At 36.2% G+C, this 22,208-nt stretch overlaps 2 protein-coding genes across 2 annotated transcripts; both read left to right on the top strand.

The window, feature by feature from the left end:
- Positions 1-1,292: 1,292 nt before the first annotated feature.
- npm3 (nucleophosmin/nucleoplasmin, 3) lies at positions 1,293-5,802 on the top strand. The gene is made up of 5 exons (XM_022666648.2): positions 1,293-1,492; positions 1,921-2,006; positions 2,111-2,230; positions 3,932-4,025; positions 4,901-5,802. The coding sequence occupies exons 1-5, from the start codon at positions 1,420-1,422 to the stop codon at positions 4,999-5,001; spliced, it is 474 nt and encodes a 157-aa protein (XP_022522369.2). The 5' UTR covers positions 1,293-1,419; the 3' UTR covers positions 5,002-5,802.
- Positions 5,803-8,617: 2,815 nt separating this feature from the next.
- Positions 8,618-18,532, top strand: arl3a (ADP ribosylation factor like GTPase 3a). The gene is made up of 6 exons (XM_007235802.4): positions 8,618-8,825; positions 12,058-12,201; positions 12,905-13,021; positions 13,752-13,802; positions 14,087-14,272; positions 17,129-18,532. The coding sequence occupies exons 1-6, from the start codon at positions 8,823-8,825 to the stop codon at positions 17,174-17,176; spliced, it is 549 nt and encodes a 182-aa protein (XP_007235864.1). The 5' UTR covers positions 8,618-8,822; the 3' UTR covers positions 17,177-18,532.
- Positions 18,533-22,208: the final 3,676 nt, after the last annotated feature.

Below are 22,208 nucleotides of genomic sequence, written 5' to 3'. Positions count from 1 at the left end.
AATGGCCATAAAACGCTGAAACTACAAAGGACACTACAATAATATATAAGTTATTGTCATTTATGACAAGAAAAATACATTTGTGGGTTTCTTTGGTCGCTTGTGCCGCCATCTTGCTAGTGATTCTCACAACCCTCAGTTTAGAGTGTGCCTCTGAAAAGACTCTGTTTGAAGGATCATGTTGCTCTAACACTTCCCCCTACCTACCCAGCCTAACAAGAATCAGGACACCAGGCGGTAAAATGGAATTGGGCATTGGGCTGGGTGATTTGCCTTTCAAATTGAAGAGAAAATTGATTAAAATTAGAAATAAATTGGACAAATATTTAACACACAAAAGATAAATTGTGACCGTACTTCATTTCTCTGTTTATATGTGTGGCCAAGACTAGCATGTCGTGACCCAAATTACATAAATATACATACATAATTGCCAAACCATAAAATAGAAATAAAGTTTAAAGAGTTTAAAAGGGAAACAAATATTGTTCTGTAATTACATACTTTTGTATTGTTTTATTATTATTGACTTATTAGTGATTAGTAATTTTGGTATAATTAACAAACAATAAAATAGAAATTTTATCATTTAATAGGACAGAAAATTAATTGTTCTATAAAAAATTACAGACTAGTTTATTGGTTAATAGTTTTATTGTTAGTGGCTCTAACCTGATTTCAGATTTTTACATTTTGTCATTTATTTAAATATTTGACAAATTATAAAATAAAAATAAAGTAGGATTTAAAAGGAAATAAAGTTAATTGTTATGTACTTACGACTTGTCTATTATTATTTTTTATAATTAGTGACCTGATTTCAGACCTAGTGGGGAATGGCTTTAATATTTCACAAGATCATTTTTATATAATTAACAAACCATAAAATAGAATTGTTCTGTAAAAAATCAGACATGTTTTGGTTTTATTATCAGTGATTCTGACATGATTTCAGACCTGGTGGGGAATGGCTTTAATATATCAAAATATCTTTTTGATATAATTAACAACCATTACATAGAAATAAAGTAGAATTGTTCTGTAAAAATTCAGACTTGTGCATTGTTTATTGTTTTATTCTTAGTGACTCTGACCTGATTTGGAATTGCTTCAATAGATCAAAAGATCAAAAATCAAGATTGTTTTTGAAGCTGTAATAAAACTATTAAAAGATATACATAAAAAACAAAACATGAATGGCTGACAAAATAAAAGTCCTTAAAGGTTTACAGAACGACTTACCCATTTAGAAAAAAATAAAAGAAACTAAAATATCACGAAAAGCTTGTTGTCTGTGACGTCATCACCCCTGCGCCGTGTCTAGTGTAGCTCGTCACATGTTTTGAAGCCTCTCTGTCTCTGTCTGTGCTGCTCATAATTCAGTCTCAGTTCAGCGTTTTCTCGGAATATTGTGGGGAAATGTCGTTTTTAGAGGACGAAAGCTCAGACGGCGGCGCCGGGGCCCGCGCGCAGCTAGAGAGCTATGTTTTTAGTAAGCCGAGTTTCTGTTGTTTACAGACAGTATTTCCTAAGCGTTAGCTTTCTGGCTAACACACGTGGAGGAATGTTGCGCTTAAAGCAGCTGGACTGAAATTCACACATTCATTCAGTGCGGGCTGGAAAAAAGCCTCTTGCAAACAATACTGCTAAAACATTTTAGCTGTTGATGGCTCTACTTTAATGGTGGAGAAGAGGAATAAAAATTTAGTTTTTTTTACTGGAAGAGTATAAATACTTCAGCATAGCGCGATACAGTGGCCATTATGTTACACGGCCGGTTAAAGTTACATGGCACCTAGTTTGGCTCAGCATATATAACCTAGACAGGTTAGCTACGCTAAATCAATGCAACATTACTAAAACGTAAAATGCCTACTTTATTATAAATCTAAGTAATAAATGTTTCTGTTTGTCCTGAAGGCTGTGAATTATCCTCTGAAGTACCGTTCTACACTTTTCAAGGGGATGAGGAGGAGGACCTGGAGCATTTTCTCGAGCTCAGGACGGTTTGTAATAACTTTAGTTTAAAATTCAGTTTAGGAGCAGTAAGTTGGTTAGTTGGTAACTCTGTGTGTTCAGATGTTCTCACTTTATGTGTAAACTCCTCTAGATCTGCCTCGGTGAGGGAGCTAAGGAGGAGAATAACGTGGTGGAAGTCACTGCTATGAACCATCAAGGAAAGAAAATATCAGTGCCTGTAGCAAATCTCCACATATCCTGTCTTCCCATGGTAAAGAGTTTCTTAATCATTTTACATTTCACTATTTAAGTTTATAAAAAAAAAAAATCAGCACCTCTTAGTTCATTTCATTTGTTTTGTTTTCTTTGATTTTTTTTTTTTTAATCTAGAGCTGTACAAATCTGGGATACAGGTAGCTTCTCTAATAATAATAGTAGTTGTAGTAGTAAAAATAATATTAATAATAATTACAATAATAGCAACAACAGTTGTCGATGACGATATGATTATTATTATTATTATGAACATTTGTTATTATTGTTACAAAAATTGTAATCATAGTTGAGAAGCTAGCATAGTGGAAAGTGAGTAGCCTGATATCTGAGAACCTGATGGTGCAGAGGGGATCATGAAGGGCTTTGATGCTTAATACATACATTGTATATTGCTGAATATATATATATATATATATATATATATATATATATATATATATATATATATATATATCATTTTTTTACTTACTTAAGGTATTGACAAAGACAATTAGTGATAACAAAGCTATGTGTTCCAGATTTTACACAGCCACTTTTATCATTTAGTGACACATCCTGTAAAAAAGTTCTAGCAGCTCTTTAATTTTTTTCACTTAATGTAGCCTAAAAATAAGGGACACACAATGCAGTGTGCATATAAAATGCTTAAATAGGTAAATAAAAACAACAGTTTGAGGTTATTTTTTCATTTACTTAAAATCTGGACTGAATCTGTGTCAGATTTATTCTCTTATGTGAAGGACCTGATTGGTGAGCCCTCAGTTCAGGATAGAGTGGGTGTGTCTACTTGGTGTTTGGTTCAGTAGTGAAGCTTCACACTTTTGCTGTTTCACTAAAAAGTCAGGTTCAGCCATCACTCTGTTTTATTAAAAGCATGCTGTCTGAATGAGCTTGTTTGTTTTCAAGAGACAAGAGAGGATCTAGTTGGAATGCAGCGTAATCTATATCGATTGAATCAATCTAGTCTTATTCTATATCTTGTATAAAAATGTCTTTCTTTAAAACTCAATAGGTCACCCAGCTCTTATTCATAGTTTTAGTTATTATTTGCATGTTACCATAGCCAGTTTTGTTCTTGGTATCATGGAGAGATTAGCTCAGCCAAGACTACAGACAAAGACAAAGTCCTCCTGTAATCAGCTCTTGATTGACTAGGTCTTGCTCTTGGGCCCAACAGTGGCAGCATTAGTAACTATGTGCTCTCATTGCTATGCCTTTTTTTAAATACACATGTGTATTTAAATACAACTGTCAAGATCCAAAATTAATTTAGGCAAATGAATCTAATTGGTTTATGAGGCTTCTAGTGTGAACGTAGTCATGTTCAGTTTTTTAGGTTTATTTTAGAAACCAAAATATCTTGTTGTATAGCAAATACAAAGTAACTGACCATGCCACTCATTCATATGACTCTATCTTCCAGCAAAAAAACTCTGAATAAAGTCATGTTATTACTCATAATGTACTGTATGAGTATCAGTAAATGTGACTCACTTTTCCTGAAGGTGGTCTTCTGTTCTTCTGTGCTGTTGGATTATTTAAATCACTGAAATGACAAAAACAGATTTAATGAATACATTTTTACCCATATGGAGCAACTTTTTAAAAAATCTTTTTGTACTTCTGTAAAGTGTAGAATGTCTTAGGTTTTTGATGTTTTGATACTTACGCTATTTATACTATATATTTCTTTCAGGTTAGCTTGGGAGAATTTGAGTTGATGGCTCCTGTGACACTTCGCCTAAAATCTGGAAGTGGGCCTGTGACTGTTAGTGGACTGCACCTTGTAGGTGAGTGAAGGGGGGTGGGGGACACTTGAGGCCCATTCCATTTCCATTCCATTACCACTTAGCTTTGCATGTGCATCTCTGGGTTAGGGTGTCCCGATTCTTGTTATGTTAGAGTGGTAGAGGGAAGTGTTGGGGCTGCATGACCCTTCAAACTGAGTTTTTTTCTAGATGTTTGGAGGCACACTTCAAACAAAGGGGCTGAGAATTGCTGGTAAGATGGCAGCACAAGAGACCAAAGAAACACAAATTTAAGTATTTTATTTGTTAAAAATTATGATAACCATTATATTATTGTAGTTTTAGTGTGTAGTTTTAATATTTATCTCAGTAGCTTGCTAGCTAATGTTCCTGTTCCACCTTAAATGGTGCAACAGATGGCAGAGGCTGCAGCATTGAAGGTGAAATGGGGTTTAAAAAAAAAGTTAATAAAAGCTAATTTCAGCTCAGTTAATAAAAGCTTATTAACAGAGGAATTAAGGAATGGGCAATAATAATTAATTGCTGCACCACCTGTCCACTTTCTGAGGATATACACACAATAAGTTAACTAGCAGCTAAGTTGCTGAACTTTTTCCCTCCCTTTGATATATCTGTATTGGGTACTTGAAGAGTTGTCCCAATTCTTAGGGGGAGGATTTCCCCCCTTCCCCTTGAAACTCTGTTCTAAAGGGTTAACTCGAAAACAAGGGGTAGGGGTACAAAAGAGAAATGGGCCTTCCTTTCTTTTAGATTTCAAATATCACAGTTACAAAACAGGAAATGTATTCCTCTTAAATAGATAATGGATACATTTAGAAAATAACACAGTGTGAAATAAATAGCTCTGGCAAGTAAACAAGCACTGTTTTAACAATGTAATCTCTCATCTTTCTTAGCTTCAGAAAATGATGAGGAGGCGGAAGCGTCTGATGAAGATGAGGATTCTGTGGAGGAAATGCCCTCTATTAAGCCAGCCAAGAAGAAACAGAAACTGTAGATTCACCTTTTATGAAGATCATGAAGTTTTATAGAACATGCTATTCAATAAACTGTTTCCACTCACAGTTACAATGGACAGCAGAACCGAAATCTGAGGCTTGGATCTTTTTGTCAGTTTTGACAAATATTGGAAATTGAGACTCATTATAACCAGCTGTGATTCCTTTGGTCAAAAATATTTTTATTATGTAATATTTTGGAGTTTAGTTTCAAAATATCGTTATTGCCATGTTTGTGTTTGGAGTCACTAATTAAAGTTCTCAAGTTTAGTATACAGTAGAGATTCCTTATCCTAGCATGCTTTATAAATTCAGTTTAATTCTTTGCCTTGTTTTTTCCCAAAAAAAGAACAGCCACAACAAATTCTACATTTGTGCATAAAATATTTTGGAATACGATTTTACTGCATTGTGTATTTGTTTACTTTTTTGAGGGACTGTCATGTTAAAAGTAATGTTTTGTGTATTTTTTGGTTCACCACTAGTCACCAACCAAGGTGCACAATACTCTGTTCACCATGGTACATTCCACCTGTGCTACTGTTTTGTAATTACTCACTTTACAAGTTTAAATAGGAAAAAAACTTCTTATTGTATCTTTTATAGTCGGGCACTCTGTTTTTGCCTTAAATGGAGTCACCAGCAGTGATTTCTGCAGTTGTGCATGCATGGCTTAGTTTTTAGTTCTTTTGAAAGGCTGATGTGGAGGATGGGTTTTGAATGGAGCATTTTTATTGTATTATTTCTTTTTTTTATTTTACATTTATAGATTTTATGAATAAATCTCTCTCTGTTTACCAGTCTTGGAGCAACCCATTATTTGTGCAGCTTGGAAATTCTTGGACGATTGTTGTTCTGGAATAGTACTGTTAGATCTTTGGCCATTTGAAACTGCCTCGGAATTCTTAAAAAGATAAACTGATTCTCTGCTTGTTTTAACTCAAAATAAAGACAGATGGTGAGGTTCTAATCTAAGTGAAGGGGTTCCAACAGAAGAGCTCACAGTTGCTCAAAATGCCAGACATCTTTGTTAAATGTTAGACAATTGAAGCATGATATACGTGAACATGCTTAAAGTCATGGGATGGCAATATGAAAAATCCTCATAAAGTGTTTAAACTCTATAAGTTGTGTAGTGTTGTCGTGTGAGTAATGTTAAACACTGACCACCATGCTGACTAGTATCTCTTTGTGATCACAAGACCTACTGAAAAAGAATCATAAGACGTAGTAAAGATTTGAGATAGTTTTGTAATGGTATACCCTGACTTGCAACATATCATGGGACAAAAGCTAATATTGTCTCCTAATATGTTTGCCATTCTTCATGGAAGGTAAAGAACAATGCACTGACCTGCGTTACATATGTGTTTGTCCTCCTGCATTAAACGTGGATGTGTTTTCTGCCAGAATATCTTTTCTGTTCACACAGGCAATTCTAGCCAGATACTGCTGGTCACAATCATTACCACTCACTGTAAGGTGGGTCCAGACAACCTTAGAAATGGAATATCCAATTCATCTGGCACCCACAATCAGGCCTCACTCAAACTCGGATAATTCAAATCACCTTGTCATGAACATGTTTACCAGTGTTCAACCTAATTCACAAGATAACACCTCATAACATATACAGATGCAGGCAAGCTTTTAGGCTTTCCCCCTGAGATAAGAATCCCTGGTCAGACTTTTGGCATGTCAGTATATTTCCGGATGGACTGATGTCTGTAAAAATCTTACATGTTTAAAAGGTGCCCTTGATTGCAATTTCAATTTCAATGTTTTATTATATTTAAAAAAATCCCTTTTTCAGTCCAAATAAATGTTGCAAACAATGTAAAATAAATGCACCCTGTTTCACCTCCTCCTCCTCCTCCCCTCAGACAGGTGCTCTAGCCAAAGGAGGATTAAAACCACCAGACTGCAAAAAAGCTGCTTTCCTCACATCTTCACACTCAAGAACAATTGCTGTACATAAGCATTCCTATAATTAACCCTTGATTTTCTATTCTGTTTTATTGTCTCTTGCTTCTTATTTATCTTCTCTTGTGTCACTGTGTGCAACCCGGCTGCTGCACTCAGCACTTTAAATACATTTTCTACACATGTGCATGTTTGTAGTTTACAGGTATTTGCATGTTTGTGTGTGTGATAAAACTCACATGTGGAAGTGTGGGTTATTCTAATTGTGTAATGCTTATTTTCTGTTACTTTGAGCTACTGTTTAACCAAAGACTAATTATTATTATCTTCATATATATTATATATGGTTCTGGTTCTAATTGTTGTTCTGGTTCTTATTGTTTATCTGGTTCTAGTTCTAATCTGGTTCTTAATGTTGATCTAGTTCTAATTGTTGTTCTAGTTCAGGTTCTTATTGTTGATCTAGTTCTGGATCTTATTGTTGATCTAGTTCTAGTTCTTATTGTTGATCTAGTTCTAGGTTCTAATTGTTGTTCTAGTTCAGGTTCTTATTGTTGATCTAGTTCTAGTTCTTATTGTTGATCTAGTTCTGGTTCTTATTGTTGATCTAGTTCTTATTGTTGATCTAGTTCAGGTTCTTATTGTTGATCTAGTTCTAGTTCTTACTATTGATCTAGTTCTGGTTCTAATTGTTGATCTAGTTCTTATTGTTGATCTAGTTCTAGTTCTTATTGTTGATCTAGTTCTGGTTCTAATTGTTGTTCTAGTTCAGGTTCTTATTGTTGATCTAGTTCTTACTATTGATCTAGTTCTGGTTATAATTGTTGATCTAGTTCTAGTTCTTATTGTTGATCTAGTTCTGGATCTAATTGTTGTTCTAGTTCAGGTTCTTATTGTTGGTCTAGTTCTAGTTCTTACTGTTGATCTAGTTCTAGTTCTTATTGTTGATCTAGTTCTGGATCAAATTGTTGTTCTAGTTCTGGTTCTAATTGTTGATCTAGTTCTGGTTCTAATTGTTGTTCTAGTTCAGGTTCTTATTGTTGATCTAGTTCTGGTTCTAATTGTTGATCTAGTTCTAGTTCTTATTGTTGATCTAGTTCTGGATCTAATTGTTGTTCTAGTTCAGGTTCTTATTGTTGATCTAGTTCTGGATCTAATTGTTGTTCTAGTTCAGGTACTTATTGTTGATCTAGTTCTGGTTCTAATTGTTGATCTAGTTCTAGTTCTTATTGTTGATCTAGTTCTGGATCAAATTGTTGTTCTAGTTCTGGTTCTAATTGTTGATCTAGTTCTGGTTCTAATTGTTGTTCTAGTTCTAGTTCTTATTGTTGATCTAGTTCTGGATCAAATTGTTGTTCTAGTTCTGGTTCTAATTGTTGATCTAGTTCTGGTTCTAATTGTTGTTCTAGTTCAGGTTCTTATTGTTGATCTAGTTCTGGTTCAAATTGTTGATCTAGTTCTAGTTCTTATTGTTGATCTAGTTCTGGATCTAATTGTTGTTCTAGTTCAGGTACTTATTGTTGATCTAGTTCTGGTTCTAATTGTTGTTCTAGTTCAGGTACTTATTGTTGATCTAGTTCTGGATCTAATTTTTGTTCTAGTTCAGGTTCTTATTGTTGATCTAGTTCTGGATCTAATTGTTGTTCTAGTTCAGGTACTTATTGTTGATCTAGTTCTGGTTCTAATTGTTGTTCTAGTTCAGGTACTTATTGTTGATCTAGTTCTGGTTCTTATTGTTGATCTAGTTCTAGTTCTTATTGTTGATCTAGTTCTGGTTCTAATTGTTGATCCGGTTCTGAAATCGCTTGGTTGCTACGGAGTGGCGGATGAGCTCGTGACGTCACCCGGCTCCCCTGGTAACCCCACTCGGCGTCTCCGCAGGAAAAACAACACCGCCATGGTCAGTAATCCAGCCGCTGAAATCTTCATTATAAATCTAATGGGGCAGTACTGGGTTTATCGCCCGGGTCGATATTTATAGCGGGTTAAGGATATTGTGTTGTTGTGTTTTATATGCTGGGAACAGACACGCTGATTTAAAGATGAGAGCGCTAGCTTTAGTTTTAGCTGGGTTAGCTAAGCTAATTTGCTCGGCGGCTAACGGACCCGGTCTGTGAGTGAGGGGTTAGTTCTAGTCCTCGATTATTTAGATTAGAGAAGCGGAGAGAGCGGTGTGCTTCTGTCGGAATCACCCGCGAAGCTTTAACCAGCTAACCTTACTGTACCTGAGCACAGCCTCCATACCTGCTGAGCGCTAGCGACCTGACTAACCTCAGAGCTGTGAGTGAGCAGACTGTAGATCCAGGTCTGCAGCTGCTCTAAACACAGAGAACACTGACAAACTTTACCTGCAGGTCTAGTTAGCTTAGCTTAGCTTAGCTCTATCAAACAGATACAGAATACTAGCTAATGATTAGTAAAGAGGGAGAAGTTTGATGTTACGAGTTTATGTTATATGCAGCTCTTAAAAAAATGATGATGAGTTTTTTTGGTTTTACCAAATTAAAAACCTCTGGAATAGAATCAAAGGGGGAAATGGATGATCACAAGCCATCAAACCAAGCTGAACTGCTTGAATTTTTGCACCAGGAGTGACATAAAGTTAACAAAAAGCAGTGTGTAAGACTGGTGGAGGAGAACATACCAAAATGCATGAAAACTGTGATGAAAAACCAGGGTTATTCCACCAAATATTGATTCTGATCTCTTAAAACTTTATAAATATGAGCTTGTTTTCCTTGCATTATCTGAGGTCTGAAAGCTCTGCATTTTTGTTATTTTAGCCATTTCTAAGTTTATGCAAATTCATGCTCTAAACGTCAATATTTTCATTGGGAATTTGGGAGAAATGTTGTCCATAGTTTATAGAATAAAACAACAATGTTCATGTTACTCAAACATACATATACTTATGTATTATATATATATCGTATTGTGGTACATGTTCTTATGGTACCAAAAATAATTGTGCATTTCATTACAGACAGTGTAAAAAATCATTTAATTGAATGCTGTGCAGAAAAAATGTAATGAGAATCGCTGTACGATGCATGAAAGAGCATTTTATTTGTGGAATAATTAATGATTTATTTTACAATATCATCCAGCCCTACAGTGTATCGTAAAAAAAAAGCTTTAGCCTAAATATTGTGATGTAATATTTTAATCATATCACTCATCTCTATTCGTGCGTGATTACCTACTCCAAGGATGGTGGCTTTTATACTGGCCATATCAATATCAGAATTGTATCGTATCAAGCAAATTGAAGAAATATACTGTGATATAGATCGTGCAGCCCTTCTAATAAAATTAGACCACCAGATTTATAAAGCCATTCTGACTAGTCATATTTCCAGGATGACATATTTAATTAAATTCTTTTTTAACTTATTGTTGTGCTTCCTTATTATATGTTTTCAGAGCTGTAAATTGCATGTTTAATAGTAGAAATTGTAATTCCTAACATCTCCACTGTAATTTGTTCTTGTACAATACCCATGTCAGCATATCTGTAAATCAATGTAGTTTTGTCTAGTAGAAATGCTCATTTTTAATGTGTGCATCTCTATAATATTATGATAGATATCTACAATTCGAGTTGACTAGTAATAATAATATTATCAAATAATAATAATATTATACAATTGTCAAATACTTTTTTTGCTAATAAAATGTATTTATGTATTTATGTATTTATTAATATCTGTAACTTGAGTTTTTACTACTAAAAATTTAATGTATAAGAGCAAGGAAAGTCCAGTGAGGGAAAAGGTCCATGTTAATGATAAAAAAATATCTACATTAAGGATATGTTGTCCTGGTAATACGACTTGTTAAAATGTGTTGTAATATTATTATGAGGGAAATCATCGCTGATATCTCAAATGTGAGATTTTACTGGTAGAAAAAACTACATGCTGAATTTTATAATATGTGTTTTTTTTTTTTTTTTTTACTGATTTTCTAAATTGCATGCCTATGTGGAACCTGTATGAATAGCTCAACTGGGACCCAAGACTTTAATTTCTTGTTTGTCCTGAGTGTGGATTTTAGTAATGGGATCAGCAGGGGTAAAACATGGGCCCATTCGGGTTGTACACTGCACATGGGGCATAGGTGGGACCTGGGTGAGATTAAGGTGGACTGTAAAAGCCCAACTAGGGTTAGGTAACAACACATATACAAACACACTTAGAGCCCTAATCCCACCCATGTGAGCCCACATGAGCTCAAGTTGGCTGGTGTCAATTTGGCAAAAATAACTTGCCGTAGTCTTGGACAGTAATAATTCACAGACATTAAATACGTATTTGTGGCTGTTTTATTACATTAGCAGTATGATACAATTGAGAGGTAGAGAAAATAGGAGGGAGTAATTCGATTTAAATGACCGTTGTATGCCAGGTATGTTAAAAAAAATGGATAAAAGAAGGAGTTAAATAAATCTAAAACTTCAAGTGAAAGGAAAAAATGGACTGGACTAGATATTATCAAATGGCATAAAATTTGCTCTTTTTCACCAGTAGGGATGGATAAATCGATACTGATGATTAATCCTCACATTTCCTTTGGAGAATTTCACTTTAAATAAAAAAACTTCTATTTGTATTATGTTTGCTCCCCTCAAACAAACAATGTTTTTTTTTTCGGAACAGAAACGTTTAAATTTGTTTAAGTCAATTATTTATGGCAACATTTATTGGTGTTTGACGAAAATGCCCCAAAATGCATAAAAAGACACCAGTATTAGTAATGGGATAGTATCCTTGGGAATGCTCGGTATCAGATAAAAAAAAAAGCCCTGAGCCTCTAGAATATATCATTTTGCTTTTGTCAGTCTCCTCGTTTAGACTTATTTTAGTTTATTGCTGTATGAGACACATACTCTTGACCATTTAAGGACGGTATCGTATGTGAATGTAAGCATGTAAAAATATGCAAAAGTACATCGTTCTTTAAATAAGGTAGCTTTCGAAGAAAAACAGTGGGGCCAGTGTGTACCTAAAATCAGATAATTTTAGTCTGTTTTCCAAACTGAGAAGTCTGTTCTGTTATTTATCCATTGCTTTATGAGATCTGACAGAATATATGGATACTGATGTGACTGAACCATTTGAATTGAATTGCAGGGTTTATTATCGATCCTTCGAAAATTGAAGAGCGCCCCAGACCAGGAGGTGCGCATCCTGCTTTTGGGCCTCGACAATGGAGGAAAGACAACGCTACTCAAGCAGCTGGCTTCTGAAGACATCAGTCACATCACCCCCACCCAGGTTCACATACATACCTACATTTTACTAAGGACAGTGCCTTGTTCCATGCCCTGTATAAGTGTGTGATTTCTTTGCTCTGACACTGCTGAGTTGAACCGGGTGTTAAAACAGCAATGTCATTATTGAATTATTGAATACTTCATCCTTTCTAAAGCTTTTATTTCAATCTTCTTTTATGTTCTTGTTGACAAGTTAATGTTATCCTAAGCCTTATCAACACCTTGGACTCTATCCCAATGATTGATTAATAGCTGTTATTCTTTAAAAAGCCTGGATCTTAAGAATGTACTAATGCATTTATTTTATTTTATTTTTTCATTTATGTCTTTTTATCCTTGATTTTTTTTATATGTAAAGCACATAGAACTGCTATTATATGTAAAGGTTCTTTATAACTTCACCTGCCTCACCTTGCCTGGGCCCTGCTTTAGAGCAGCATTATGTGAGAACTGGCATTTCTAGGTTTTGGCTCCCCCTACAGTTGGTTTGAGCTTTGAGTCGGCACTAAAGAACACCACGTATTTTTGAACATGCTGAGGGATTACTGACCCATCACTGAAGTGAATGAAGCGTGTGGACTGAGGCAGTACTATTACAGGAGTTACATAAATATGACTTAGCTAACAAGTCAGTGGATCATCACATCAATTACATAACGCTGCTTTAAATCATACCAGGGTGTTACTCTTTTATTCTTTCCCAGGGCTTCAACATAAAGAGCGTGCAGTCCCAGGGCTTTAAGCTGAATGTTTGGGACATTGGAGGCCAGAGGAAAATCCGACCATACTGGAGAAACTACTTTGAAAACACAGATATTCTTGTAAGTGCTCCAGTGTGTTTCTGCTCCTGATGATGTTACAGTCAACTATATAAGTCTGGACTAATAGACTAATATGGACCAATAAACTCTTAGTAGTTTATTATTTAATTTTACACTATGGCCTTCAACCGTAGTGATGACAAGCTTTTTAAAATCCTTACCTTAATGATGTTGGCATAGTTACAATATTATAGGGATGGGTGATATGGTTAAAATTCTACATCACAATATTTTAATAGTTTGCCATCAGCTGCCAGAGCCCTAAGAGAGATCAATTAACCTTGCTCTCTCTGGGTGGGTAGATGGCGCTCTCTCCTTAGATCACTTCAAAGGGTAATGTCAATCAGCACATGGCATCTGTGAGCTGATGTATCATCGGTGCGCTTTTTTCTGAGCAGTGTGATGCTACTCGGCAGTTTGAAAAGAGTGGCATGTGCTAGTCTTCAACCTCCTGGGGTTAGGGGAGTCCTGATGAGTGGGTTGGGTAATTAGCCTTGTAAATTGAGGATAAAATGGGATAAAATCTTTACATAATATTTTATGACATTTTCACAATATACAGTATTTGTTATTATATTTTATCACACAGACAAATTCTATCATATGCTGCAGATAAATGCTATTTAGATAACTGTTCAGTACTTATTACAGTGATTTTATATACATTTTATGTTGCTTATTACTATCTCCTTTTGCCTTTGCATTACATTTATGACCATTTTCATTTCAGATATATGTAATTGACAGTGCTGATCGGAAGAGATTTGAAGAAACAGGGCAGGTAAGTTTGATTGTATGAGTGTTTTAAGTTCCATAGATTAAATTGTGCAAGCTTCATCACCTTTCTGCTATGAGATGTGTGTTTTAAAGCATGCTTGTGGATTGTAAGTGGTAGGAATCAGTGTAATGGAAGATAAATCCATTGAATATTTCCAAGATTAAATTTGATTTATTTTGACATTGAAGTTGTCTCAGGCACTAAGCATTCTAAAAAAAGAATAGTGAACAATAAAGACAACATACACTAGAGGGAACCGTTCCTAATGGTTGTGGGTACCTTTACAGGAACTGGCTGAGTTGCTGGATGAGGAGAAGCTTAGTGGTGTTCCTGTTCTTATCTTTGCCAATAAGCAAGATCTGCTCACTGCTGCTCCAGCCTCAGAGATCGCAGAGGGTCTTAACCTACACACCATCCGTGATCGCATGTGGCAGATCCAGTCCTGCTCTGCTCTAACAGGAGAAGGAGTGCAGGTAAGCTATGTCTTTCATACATTTTGAATTTTGTGGAAAGTATACGTCTTGTTAATAAATAGAACATGAAAGGATCATTGTTAATAAATGCCGACACGAAACCTGGAGTCATCCATTTATTGGTTTTATAAAAGAGAAAGAACAGAAGAAATAAAACAAGTAAGCCCTAAGGATTGATTCAAATATATGATTTTAATATTGGCAACTGCTTCCACAAAAACTAGTTCCAGCAGCTTAGAGTAAAGCAATCACTGTTGTTACTTAGCAACGAGTGATCGGCAGGATGATACAGGTATGGTGAAGAATAAATAGCTGTTATCAGACATAATAACATAAGCAGGATGCTTTTTATAAACAATCAGTGCTGCTGGGCTTTACTGAAAACATCTTTGCACAAAGCATTCAAGCATCCAAACACTGAACACTCCCTCTTCCATTTAATATGATATTAACACTAAAGGGTATATATTTACAGTAGGGTTGGTTGCCTTGTACCATGCCCGAGCACGATTACCCACCCCCTCTCCACCCCCAGTGACCTGTGCTCACATTGCACTTAACGTTCCGAGGGCAAACACACTAACAACATCCTAATACAGCTTTTTTTGTGGAAGAAAATGATCTGCGTTGGATGCCCAATTTGGACTGAACATACACAAAACTTCAAACCATATGATAGCAGTCCAAAGATATTACAGTGGTATGAAAAAGTTTGGACACCCCTAATAATTTTTATGATTTTCCTTTATAAATCATTAGTTGTTTAGATCAGCAATTTCAGTTAAATATATCATATAAGCAGATAAACACAACATGTGCAATAATACTTTAAACACATTTAGGCAGGTGCATAAATTTTGGCACTCCAGAAGAAAAATTACACCAATATTTAATAGATACTCCTATTGAAAAAATTACAGCCACTTAACGTTTCCTATAGCTTTCAATGAGATTCTGGCTTATGGTCTCCTGAATCATCTCCAGTTCAGTCAGTTTTGATGGTTTCTGAGCATGAACAGCCCGCTTTAAATCACCCCACAGATTTTCAATAATATTCAGGTCTGGGGACTGAAATGATCATTCCAGAACGTTGTGCTTGTTCCTCTGCATGAATGCTTTAGTAGATTTTGAGCAGTGTTTAGGGTCGTGTCTTGTTTTCTCTATCCAGCCCCGGCGCAACGTCAATTTTGCTGCGTACATTTTAAGTGTTTGTCTTGGAATGCTGTGTTCTTTTTCCGCCATGCATACCGCCTTCCAAATAACTAAATTTTAGTTTCATCAGTCCACAGCACCTTATCCCAAAATGAATCTGGCTTGTCCAAATGTGCTTTAGTTTTAGCATACCTCAAGCGACTCTGTTTGTGGCATGTGTTCAGAAAAGGCTTTTTCTGCATTAATTACTCCCATACAGCCTTTTTTTGTGCGCTGAATAATTTAACAATGCACATTCACTTCATCTGCAGCAAGATGATGTTGTAGGTTTTTGGAGCTGATCTGTGGGTTGACTATGACTGTTTTCTCCATCCTTTTCCTCTGCTTATCTGAGATTTTTCTTAGCCTGTCACTTCGGGCTTTAACTAGAACTGTGTCTGTGGTCTTTTATTTCCTCACTCTGTTCCTCACAGTGGAAACTGACAGCTGTAATCTCTGAGATAGATTTTTGTTTCCTTCCCCTAAATCATGATGTTAAACAATCTTTGTTTTCAGGTTATTTAGGAGTTGTGTTTTGAGGCTCCCATGTTGCCACTCTTCAGAGAAAATGCAAAGAGGAGAAAAACTTGCAATTGTTCACCTTAACCCTTTCTCATAATTGGATTCACTTGTGTGTATGTAGGTCAAGGGTCAATGAGCTTACCAAACTAATATTGTGTTCTAATAATTAGTTTTAAAGGTATTAAAATCAATAAAATTACAAGCGTATCCAAATTTATGCACCTGCCTAATTTTGTTTAAAGAACTATTGCACACTTTCTGTAAACCCTATAAACTTCATTTCACTTCTCAAAAAGCACGGTGTTCTTCTGCTATATGATATATTTAACTGAAATTGCTGATCTAAACAACCAATGATTTATAAAGGAAAATCATGAAAATTATCAGGGGTGCTCAAACTATTCATACACTTTACACTGAGAGAGACCCTTTGGATACTCAATTTATGCTGCCTGAAAACTCTGATAATATATTCTGAATGATGGCAGATTTAATATTGAATTAATTTCCTCTGTCATGAATAGAAGTGCTGCAAAATGACTAGAATGTTAAAAAGATATAGACAGCATTTTTGTTTAAAATGCATGTTTGTTCCATCGCAAATACTCTTACGCAGCTGTTATGACTTAATGAGTCTGTTGGTTGTATTTTACAATGATTATTAGTACTTCTACTAGTAATTTAATAATAATGTTTAAAATATTAATAGATAAACATCACAACCATATGTTATGAATTAAAGCTCCCCAGTCCTGAAATACTCACTGCTTTCCATATTTTACTGTTCTTCCATTTTTATTTCCCCAAGAAAATAAGAAATTTGCTGTAAGTAAACACACAGGCACAGCTCTGATCAGGCGGTTGAAGCTGAATGTATTAGTGGATTATTTGAAGAGGTTTTGGGCACAATTATAACATATTGTCAGTATTCAATAAAATGCTGTTAGGAAACTAAGCCTTGATTGTTTGGAGATCTAACTAACTGGCTAAATGCCTAACTTACATGGAAATAGCAGTACTGTTATTAAGAACTGAGCAATGTTCTGTTTTCCTCACTAGAATGCCATGTTCCTGCATAAGTCACTAGAGTGCTTTGCTCTGTGGTTACTGATCACTGACTTGCTTTGTATCCTGTTTATTTAGGATGGCATGAACTGGGTGTGCAAGAATGTCACAGCAAAGAAGAAGTAAGAGCAATAATACGTCTCTAAGCTATCCAGGCATTGTGTGAAAAAGTGAAACACTGTGGACTATGAGGATTCTTCACCAGCTGGTCCAGGTTATAGGGGAATGAACTCTACTCTGACAGCAGCTGGGGAGGACTAGGACAAGGCCTTTAACCCCTGACCCCTGCAAATGTCAAGCAACACTGCACTGCAAGTCCCACATTGCCACATTCCCCATGGATCCACTATGTCCTGTCTTCAGTTCTTCCTAACTGTCACTCTACTGTTTCTTCAGCCTAACCCCCCTAAATGCGACCACTATCTTTATATATATATGTATGTATGTATGTATAAGATTTATATGTAACCAATACTGCAGCTATTAATCCATTACCCAAAACACCCACAACACCATCGCAGGCCAAGAACAGGCCTTGCAGACGCCTAAAATATTAAGACTTTTCAGTTTTAAGACTGAGCTTCTTTTCTTTAGCCACTCTCTATGCGTTCTCTCTGCAAAGGCTTGTTACTTCATGTATTGCAGTTTTATGATGTGTGATCAGCCATGGAAAAATGTGTGCTTGTGCGCATGTGTGCGCTAAGTGTGGAGTGTTTCTTTTCTGGTCAGTGCAGCAAGCTTTTTTGGCAAGATGTTGTTTGACTACATACTAATTTGAGGTGTCTGAGAACATGGACACACACTGTAGGGTCCCCCACCGCCTCAAATATCCTGTTTTTATATGTTGGCTACTTTAAGACATTTCAGAACATTTCTGATGGTTGGCCTCCAGGTTGTGCTTTTTGAGTGTTCTCTGTGTTTCTCTGCTCTGAAGGAACATTCTGCTGGCTTGACCCGTAGTGTTATGAAAGCTCACTAGAGCTAACTGTAATTTGATTAGAATTAGTTGGAGACGAGTATCTGACTGAGACACTGCATACCTCTGGACACACAGCTACCTTCTCTTCCCTTAGGACAGGATGTGAATGGAATTGTTGACAGGTGTGATGGTAACAGGTTTAGCAAGCTTAAGCATCTGGTTGTAGAAGTGGAGAGGTGATCTGTGGGTGTGAGAGAGACTGAAGGCTTATTACAGGGTGGAGTGGTCGAACAGTGACCAGAATAAAGGAAAGAAGCATGCTGTAAGGCATAAAGAAAGGGACCTGTTTATTTGTGTTTGTGTGGGTGTGTGTTTAATTTCTGGATCTCTTGGGTCCACAGTACCTCAGAACGTTGTGATGGTTTATGCTGATACCTATAACTGCTGTTAGGGTACTGTTTTCTCTTTTTTGCTTTGTTTTTATATCTTTAAAAATAACACCCTGGAGAAAAATCATGTATGACTATTTTTTTCATTTGATTAAACCAGACAATTCTTTCAAATCATGTATGTGTCTTTATTGTGTAGTTAGGTAAATAAGTATACTGAGACTACAGTGGTCAGCTCTCAGTTCTTTTGTCTCTGCGTTGCATGTTGTTCACACAGAACCTTGGCTAGCGATACTTTTAGGAAGGTGTGGGAGGCTGTTAAAATTGAACACAGCCCACATGCAGAATGTAAAGCGGGCCTGGTATGATAAAGCAGTTTCATAATGATGAATACACCCATTCTGGCCTAAGTGTTTCTCACTGTTTGATTTATAGCAAACAGTCTTGATCTTGCTTAGGATCTTGTTTATCAGTTGACTCAGTCAAAAAGATTTTTATTCGTCTCCTTTTATAAAGCACACGAAGCAGCTACACTTCTCACCCCCAGAAAAATACAAAACCTAATTCAGTATATTTAATACCTTATATAATTTCCACTCTTTATTTAAATACTAGGGCACTGCTTGTCTTTCCTCTGGATTGTAAGAGAATCTTCTCAGGGGTGTGCCTTTACTGTGCAGAGACCTGGGCCTCAGCCCCAGACGGGATGTTACTCCATAAATATTCATGAACTGAATCAGAATGAGATCAGATTCTCTTGTGAGGGATTTTGCATTGTTATTATCATTCTACTGAATTAATTACACAATAAGCGCTGCTGATGTACAAATAAATCACATTGTTTTTTGTTTCTACACAAGTAAAAAAGCACAAAAGTATGAATCATTTTTGCAACATTTATTGTATATAAACTGGCCATCAACATGTGGATTAAAATTATATTTGTAAATGAAAAGAAGGCAAAATTAAATAGCTGAACACCCAATTGTTTTACCCAATTGTTTCTTCAAATTTAGCAAAACCAATTAATTATACCACTCAATAGATTCCCCCATATCATGCAATCCCAACACTAGGAGAGTAAAGATTTGCACGTCTCCTCTAAAATATGTATAGTCAGCCACAGCCTCTTTTTTGAACTGCTGCCACTGCAGCATCAGCACCAGGCAACCTGTCATTCGGAGGAAAGCACCAAAAGCCCAGCTCTAATACATCAGCTAACAGTGGCCTGTGTTACATTGCATTACAGTGGGAGTGATGAGGGGATTGTGCTCTCTCAGACTCTGGCTGCTGCAGATAAAGCAGCATGAACTGGGATTCAAAGTCATCATTCTCAGACCATGACCATTAGTGTCTTTGTCTGCTGAGCCACTCAGAGCCAAAACAATTACATTAAAGAAGTCCATGTGATATGCCCAGACAAAATTTATTCCCAAAAGACCCTTTCTAATTATTATGTGCCCACTGTGATCTGCTGAAAATCAGGTGTAAGCCAGCTTTTGCTGGTAGCTGGTTATAGTCAAAGTGGCAGGCATAAAACATTAAACAGCATATTGTTTCATATAAAAAGTAATTTAATGCACAGTGTTTTTGTTTGTTTTTAAATCAACAGAGAATCAAAAATATACAGTATCAAAAAATGTTTCTATGACCACTTTGATTATTTACTAATTCAGAAGTTGTTTATTCATTTCCTGTTATTGTTCATGATCATTCTCACTTTTTCAGTCAGATATTATTTCAATTCAAATCTGCTGTACCCTTTAAATCAATCCAGCTTTATCATAAACCTTTAAAAAAACAATGTTTTTGGCTACACACTCCAGAATCAGCTAAATTGAATTTAAGTCTTTCAATTTCCTCTAAAACTCCAGACCTGGGTATTCTGGTTTACATTCAAGTCTACAAGTCTATGTGCCAGTCTGTGATTTGAACATTTGTTTATGCAGGCCCTGTAGATCATTTTATCAACGCATATATTAAAGGTCCCATTGAAGACTAAAGATTTAGACTAGATAAATAACTGACAGACATGAGACGTGTTAATGATTTTTGTAAGATATTTGAGCTCTTTCAACAAATATCCATACATCAACCATTTCTCCCTTTCTTTTTTGGACACCTTTTTTCCATCAAATATGTAGATGGTATATTTAGACTTATATTTCTTTATTCATTAAGGCAATTAACCTTTTTAATAATAAAGGGTTATTACTATATATACACACAGGCTCATTTGTTAATTTTCTAAAACATTTGCTGGTTTCGTAAGATCCTAATGTTAAGCTATTTTTTTGCTTTCTTTTATTTTTAACATTCGAACCTTTTTTCATTTTAAGGTGAGAATGCATTAATCTTCCTACCCCCTCCTCAGACTGTGCCTCATGGTAAGGTAAGAAGCACCCCCCACCCGCCCAGTGGAAGTGCCCCCCAAAGGGCAGGTCTAATGTCATCCCGCAATCAAGCCTTATGTTACTATGGGAACCACTCCAGCTGCTGTATCGCTCAGGTGAATGTGCAGAGAAGATGTGCTTCTCTGAAGTGCTGAACGTGTCCTCCGCAGACCCTTCCAGTGCCATTACCTTGAACTGGGTGAATGTCATTTGTTTGGTAATTGACCAAAGAATCTCTAGAGACCTTGTGTTCAGTCGTGCCCAAAGTGAAAAGACATTAAAGCTCTCGTCTGGCTTTTACAACCCATACTCTTTTCCAAACGCTAAACCCTGCGTCCTTTCCTTCATTCCAGCTGAGCAGCTTTATTATCAGGCTGCGCAGGCCCGCGCTCTTGAATCTGTCTACAGAGAAGTATAATTTTCAGTGTACAGTGTACACCTTCCCTCAGTCACGCCTCTCCTCCCCCCAGCATTAACCTTTTACTCTCTACCAACACTCAACACACACTATAGACAGCCTAAGACCTGTCAGCACCGTTAATGACCTGCTGCTTTGCCTGATCACAGGTTAAAATAGCTTTTCAGCAATACAGGTGTGGACAGGGTTTGAGTTTGTCCTCTGAATGACTCCACTCAGGGCCGGAACTGCAGAGGGGCCACCTGAGCCGTGAAGGATGTGGTGATGATGTGTGTCACCTGCTGCAGAGCCCCTTCCAACACCTCCAAAAAATAAGGCTCTTTAGAAAAAGTGCTGGATGAAATTAGAGTCTGACAACCAGTAAGGGTGACAATGCAAATCCTTTAGCCCCCCCATCATGTTAATCAAATTAACACCAGAGTTATTGGTACAAAAAAGGGTCAGCTGTAGATATTGTTGCTAGAAACGTCCAACAATTTAGTTTTATTCTAATGAATCAATTAACACAAACCAGAAGTGGGTTGTGTCACATAGCCTTATACATTTATATATAACATAAAATTCTCCTTTTTGAGAGAAATTATCATTTGTTACATAAAAACATTAACTTTAACTCAAAGATATTAATTTGTATTAACTTAGAGTAAAAAAAAAAAAATCAACCAACAGGGAGAAATATATGATTATTCATTGGGATTCACATTCATTTAAAAGATTTTCTCTGGAAAAAAATAAAATAATTAACAGATTTTAATACCATCCACACTTTACCATTCTCTCAACAACAGGTCTAAGAGTTCTAAATATGGCACTCCTTGGCCGCTTTTACATTCCAAGCTCTGAGTCATTGTCTGAACATGGCATCCAGTTAAAGTTTGCTCACATGTATCCTAGGAAACCTGTGCCCACCTTGCAGCGTTAGAACATCAGTTCATGTGAAAGATAATCAGTTTGCAGCAAACTTTTAATAAAGCCTTCAGCAAGTAATGACATTGTATGATACGCAGACCACTCATTTCAAGGCAACAATGTCTAGGAC

The sequence above is a fragment of the Astyanax mexicanus genome, chromosome 7 (assembly GCF_023375975.1).
Source record: "Astyanax mexicanus isolate ESR-SI-001 chromosome 7, AstMex3_surface, whole genome shotgun sequence".
Lineage (NCBI taxonomy): Eukaryota > Metazoa > Chordata > Actinopteri > Characiformes > Acestrorhamphidae > Astyanax > Astyanax mexicanus.
This window is presented reverse-complemented; position numbering and strand designations above follow the sequence as displayed.

What these genes read in the sequence shown, in the direction of transcription:
- npm3 (XM_022666648.2), top strand. Translation starts at nt 1,420, where the DNA reads ATGTCGTTTTTAGAGGACGAAAGCTCAGACGGCGGCGCCGGGGCCCGC. An exon ending in ACATATCCTGTCTTCCCATG is followed by an intron (nt 2,231 to 3,931) that starts GTAAAGAGTTTC and finishes TATTTCTTTCAG; the next exon opens with GTTAGCTTGGGAGAATTTGA. An exon ending in TAGTGGACTGCACCTTGTAG is followed by an intron (nt 4,026 to 4,900) that starts GTGAGTGAAGGG and finishes CATCTTTCTTAG; the next exon opens with CTTCAGAAAATGATGAGGAG.
- arl3a (XM_007235802.4), top strand. An exon ending in GATTTGAAGAAACAGGGCAG is followed by an intron (nt 13,803 to 14,086) that starts GTAAGTTTGATT and finishes GTACCTTTACAG; the next exon opens with GAACTGGCTGAGTTGCTGGA. An exon ending in TAACAGGAGAAGGAGTGCAG is followed by an intron (nt 14,273 to 17,128) that starts GTAAGCTATGTC and finishes CTGTTTATTTAG; the next exon opens with GATGGCATGAACTGGGTGTG.